This window comes from Aptenodytes forsteri, unplaced genomic scaffold, assembly GCF_000699145.1.
Source record: "Aptenodytes forsteri isolate BGI_AS27 unplaced genomic scaffold, ASM69914v1 Scaffold482, whole genome shotgun sequence".
Classification (NCBI taxonomy): Eukaryota; Metazoa; Chordata; class Aves; order Sphenisciformes; family Spheniscidae; genus Aptenodytes; species Aptenodytes forsteri.
In genome coordinates, this window is record NW_008795046.1 from 511851 (window position 1) to 517705 (window position 5855).

At 40.3% G+C, this 5855-nt stretch overlaps 2 protein-coding genes across 4 annotated transcripts in view; both read left to right on the plus strand.

The window, feature by feature from the left end:
• Positions 1–5855, plus strand: part of TMEM263 (transmembrane protein 263) — a 315606-nt gene that overhangs the window by 239464 nt on the left and 70287 nt on the right. The gene's annotated exons all lie outside the window — the stretch shown is intronic.
• RIC8B (RIC8 guanine nucleotide exchange factor B) overlaps positions 1–5855 on the plus strand; it is a 38233-nt gene that overhangs the window by 8924 nt on the left and 23454 nt on the right. Inside the window, exon 3 of the mRNA XM_009277016.1 lies at positions 4691–5299. Within this exon, the coding sequence (XP_009275291.1) occupies positions 4691–5299 (609 nt within the window). The remainder of the gene's footprint in view (positions 1–4690; positions 5300–5855) is intronic.

Below are 5855 nucleotides of genomic sequence, written 5' to 3' on the forward strand. Positions count from 1 at the left end.
AAACAGCACCCCCAAATAACCTGTTCCCTGCCCTTCCCCCTCCCCTCCCCCCCCCCCCCCCCCCCAATTATCCTGTAAACAAAGATGGTGAAAGAAAACGGAAGTAAACAGATTATAACTTTTTGCCCAAAGCCCACAATAGGTCTGTGGCTGAGCAAGGAAGAAAATGCAGGTCTCTTGTATCTCAGGATATTGCTTTTTCTATAGGTCCATGTTGCTACTTAACATCAACCATTTATGCTATCGGGATAAAGGACCAAAATGGATTAATATTCTACTTGTCAAGACAAGATGATAAATGGGTGTTTCTGGGCTTCCTGTTTTAACACACAATAAAATTTTAAAATGTTTTACCGTTACTCACATTACAGCATAGACAAAAGGAATGGTGTGTATTGCTCTGTCTCAACCTTACTATTAGCATGAAAGCTGAGAATTCTTGAATTTTAGAGAAGTTAATGTATTTTACAATAAAAAAAAGTTTTAAAAGCCTAGAAACTGCCTTGATTCTGTGGAAAAATATATGAAAAACACTTCTTGCTGTAGCACGACTGATGAAAGTCAAACTCCCTTCTGAATGTTGAAAGGATAGAACTCAAAAAAAGGAATGTTAAATTCATAGAGTAATTTAGGGGATAGCAATAAACCCCTGAAACTAGGACAATCATCATATATTTTGTGAAAGGGGAGGTACCTTTCTGTCTGCATTCTTTCACTTGCTTTCATTTCCAACCAAATAAATAACATCTGCACCCCTTAGTTTATGCCGGGCTAATGGCCTACAGGGAGGTAGAAGCAGCACCACCTACAGAAAATGTAAATTATAATAATGCTTTTGTGGTCACATCCTTTCCTGTTTCTTTTCTCTCTGTGCATCACTTCCCTCACACTGTCAAGGAGAAAGCAGAAAATGTGCTGTATGGCATTTGGTTTTAGTTGTCTCCAAGACAATTTCCTAATAGGATGAATTTTGTTTCCTTGCTTCAAAACTTTCCATTGATAACTCTTCACCTATAATCAGATGCTCTATTTTTTCCTGAGCTCCTATGGGCCCTTGAGATCAGCCAGCAGTGGTTCACTGTCATGGATTTTGGCAGTATTGCAAGTGGCGGTACTGTAACTGAATGCTGGTTCCTTTAAAATCACTCTTGATGGTTCACCAGGGTCTAACTCCAGAGAACTTTGTCAGCAGTTCCTACGTGTTTTTCACTTATGAGTCTTACATCTTAAAAAAATTGTATTTTGCTGTAATGGCTAGGGAGCTTAGTAACCTGTTTTTAAGTGTGTGATGGCTTAGTTGTTAATATAGTATGCATAAGACTGTATAATTAATGCTTTTAAAAAAAACTCTAGCCTTCCTTATATTGTGGAATCTTTTATACAGCTAAGGCTTCAGGAACATGTAGGAAATGAAGCACCTTACAAGCGCACCAATGGTTTGGGTTTTGTGAGTTGTAAGTAGGTTGCTAAATCTCAAAAAAAAATGCTTGTGTTTTATTTAGTATCCATCTTTAGTACAGCTATTCAGACTTAAGAATCTTCTGTTGCTGCATTTCACTAAGATTCAAAGCCATGAGATGATGGTTTTCATAATCTTTAATTAAATTGCAAGGATAGTCTTCAAATGTATGTATGGAGCGTTAGGCTTCCACCTCCCATGGCAAGTCAGTGGGAGTTTGGTGCCCTTTGGGATCTCCCCTGCAGTGCTTTTGACATTTTGCAGTGACACTTCCATAGCAGCAGGTTGCTGCATTTCACTAAGATTCAAAGCCATGAGATGATGGTTTTCATAATCTTTAATTAAATTGCAAGGATAGTCTTCAAATGTATGTATGGAGCGTTAGGCTTCCACCTCCCATGGCAAGTCAGTGGGAGTTTGGTGCCCTTTGGGATCTCCCCTGCAGTGCTTTTGACATTTTGCAGTGACACTTCCATAGCAGCAGGTGGGCGCAACTTATGGGGGGGGGGGGGGGGGGGAGACGTGGTTCGATTTGGGAGGATTGGTCTCTTTGAAGTCAAATGAGTGTTTAGGTTTTATCTGACCACGATTAAAGACCAGAGCGCCAGATGCAGGATATGTATAGGCTCTGCTGCTAACAAAAATGAGTGGAAACTCCCCTTAATTTCAGTGGGTATTGATTGGATCAGATAATTTATGAAGTGATCCTTGGTATTTAAACTCCTAGAAGAAGCCTTCAGCACTGTTAATGAAAAATCAGATATGTTTTTGTGCTGTATTTATTTACTGATAAGGCAGTCTTTCTGGCCCAGTATGTCTCTGAAGTGTTCGTTCAGCATGTTGGTTTGGGGAAGGCTGGTAATTTGGCTTCTTGCGGTGTTAATATGGTATTGCTGCACAGTTCCTGAAGAGAGGGAGAGTCCAGTTGGTGAACCAGCTGTTGAATTTGGTTACATTATTACAGACCACCTTGTAGCAACTGATGTCAATGAGGAAGATGATAACTGCTAAGCCTGATAGAAATGTGCTTAAACAGGGAACAGAATAAACTGGCCTTTTCCTGGAGTCCTCTGCACTGTCCGTTCAGTTCTGTGTTACTCCTCAAAACCAAACAGACCTCACGACTGTTGCTTCAGCTTGGGAAGCAAAGTTAATTGTATGGAAAACTCTCTTAGCAATAGAAACAAAATTCTTGTAAGAAGTTGAGCTGTGACCAGGTAAATTGACTGTGGATCTAGACTGGTCATTTTTTGCTTCCTAGGCATTTTTAAAAAAATGCTTCAAAGATGCCACCTTCAGAAACATTTAGTGCAGGTCTAGCATACTATGCTCAAGTCAGGGGGTTGTACAGATCTGTGGGAGCAGCATTAGGTTAATGTTGAAGAACTCTGAAAATTCTGTACTTGAGTATCTTTTTCCAGGTACTTGTCTATGAAATTCCCACGGCAAGTACCTATATGCCTGTATAGGTGGCCAAATGTGGGTTTTATACTGTTGCAGTGTCTGTAATATTCTGATGAAGGTTTCTCATGTTGCCTGTGTGAGAGTAAGAGGTGGAGCTCACTCCTTGTTCTCAAACTCTTACTGGATTAATCTAGTCAGGGCTGTGGAGATGTAGTCAAGATCTTGGTCGTCGGGGTGGTGCTTTTGGGTGGGCTTCACCCCAGGACAAGCATACTAGAAATCATATTGTGAGTTCCTACTGTCTGACTTTGTTTACAGATTGTCTTTTAATATTGTTGAAGACTTGTGTTGTTGTCTCCCTTATTCTTCTGGAGTGTCTGTTCTAGATTTGCTTTAGACTTAATCTTTTTTTTTTATTATTTTGGCTTTAATTGTAAGTGATCACAGTAACAAAACTTGCTTCGATGTTCCAAGTGGAACTTTTGTTTTGAACTTCGGGTCAGAGTGATGGGCTGCTGTGCTCCCCGCCTTTTTGTTGTGGTGGTGGTGAAAAGTGCAATTCCAGAGACCGTTCCCCAAGAACTACTTTTTACTTTACTCATATTCCTATGCTTTTTTTTTTTATCACTTTCTTATTGACATATACTGCCTGAGACCATGGTATGAATTTCAGGTCCTAAGTGGACTTCTGCACTAGGGCTATTCAACTCAGTTGCTACTCTGGCTTCTTTGGTAGTTTATTCGTGTCAGTGGTCAAGACACAAAGCTTGGGGGGTGAGAATGGAGGAGGAAATGTGTCTTGTGAGGTACAATGTGGTTTGTATCACCACTTATCTGGGAATTTCTTTGTAACTATACTTCTGGCTCTGGTATCTGTGAGTAGTAGTGTTGTCCTGAGCTTAAGGCATAAAAACCCTATGGAGTCCTCCCCCATCAAGCAGTCTCTTCTGTCCTGTCTTTTCTCCCTTTTGATTGATCATCTGATTGTCTGTTTCTGTCTTACAAAAGGTAATTCTTCTGTAATTCAGATGTTACTGTTCTGACCTGCAGATTCTTAGAGTGTTGTATTTTCTCATGCTGCATTTATATGATTAATGTTTACCTCTGCAGTCATGTTGGTATAAAGTATCAGTGAAGTATTTCAACTTCAAGAACAATCTGTGTTGACAAAGCAGCAGTTTTGCTGGTTTGGTAAAACTGCTGCAGCCTAAGTCTTCCCATAAAACTGCATTATGTTTCTATGTCAGAGGTAACGTTTCTAAGAATCTTACTGAAGATGGGAGAAGTCCATAGATTAGGTTGAAGTGGCAACACAAATTATATCTGTTACCAAACATGGAGTACTAATACTTGTATGTTGAGCAGCACTTACTTTGGTTTGGTTTCTTTTCTCCCAGCCTCCTGACTGAAACAACCTCAACTTATAATTTTGCAGGTACTGTAGGTGTGACTTTCTGCTTTGACGTATTTTTAAAACTTTTCACTTCTCTCTAGCCTTGTTACTCTGGCTACTCAAGTTTTCAGTCCTGATACTGAGAAAACTTTGTAACTGGCAATGGTGAATAGCATCTGCCGTTTTGGCTTAATGCTTTTGCCAATGTTGATGTATTTGGATTGTATCCATGCGGAAAACTGCTTTTGATGATCTTTGGAGGTCTTTTGCAATAGTTTATATTTTGAAGAGCTAATACAGAATACTTAGTTTCTCAAATCGAGTCAGCTGAAAACTCAAAAGTCATATGGAAGCTTAGCAAAAGTAGTTTGGTGTTGCCACCAAATATTTTGATGCTAAAACTGTTCCTTTTTTGTTTGTTTGTGTTTGCACAGAAACTGTGTGAGGGAATTCTAAACGTTCTTGAAAAAGACACAAAAACTTCATGTCAAGTTGCCTGCCTGGAGGCCCTCCGGATTCTCTCCAGGGACAAGAAGGTTTTAGTGCCTGTAACCACGAAGAGGAACTTGCAGATCCTTATGAGGCTAGCAAAGCTGGACACTGTGGAAGATCCTTTGGAGAGAGTGTCTGAATTTCCTGTTATAGTAGAAGCTTTAAAATGCCTCTGTAACATAATTTTTAATAGTGCTGTTGCACAGGAGCTCAGTTTGGAACTGAATCTTGCAGCTATGCTCTGCAATCTTCTGGAAAAATGCAAGGACCAACAGTTCGTTGGTGACATTAAATGCTTTGATTTGCGTCTCCTCTTCCTCTTGTCGCTTCTGCACACAGATATTAGATCGCAGTTGCGTCAGGAACTACAAGGGGTGCAAGTTTTGACTCAGGCTTTGGAAAGTTGCCTGAGTGTAAGATGGACGGAAGAATATAAAGCAGCAGAAGATCGTGACAGGCCTCCTCTATCTTTGCAAGAGACAGATTGTGCCATTGAGGCACTAAAGGCTCTTTTCAATGTAACACTTGACAGTTGGAATGTCCACAGCGAGGTAAGGCTTAGCTGAAGTGTTTTTTAAATTGGTTTTGTTTAGCCTGCAAGAGCCAGAACCAGCAAGTAGATAGACAAGAGGCAGTTGTTGTCCAAGCCCCAGAGCAAGGATTTTAATACTTAACTTTTGCTACTGTAATTTTGATGGAATTTGATTGCATTTTTCAAAATAGCAGCTAAGGTAGTCTTGAAATTTTGCATCATCATTTCTCTATATTCAAAATCAGTCTGAGAAATTTGTCTGTCTGAACTCTGATTGTGTCATGTATTGATGATTTTGGGCTTTCAAGAGGTGTTGAGTCTTTAATGCTTATTGCTTTGAATACCAAAATCATAGAATCATAGAATAGTTTGGGTTGGAAGGGACCTCTAAAGGTCATCTAGTCCAACTCCCCTGTCGTGGGCAGGGACATCTTCAACTCGATCAGGTTGCTCAGAGCCCCGTCCAACCTGACCTTGAATGTTTCCAGGGATGGGGCAGCCACCACCTCTCTGGGCAACCTGTCCCAGTGCTTCACCACCCTCAGCGTAAAAAATTTCTTCCTTAGATCTAGTCT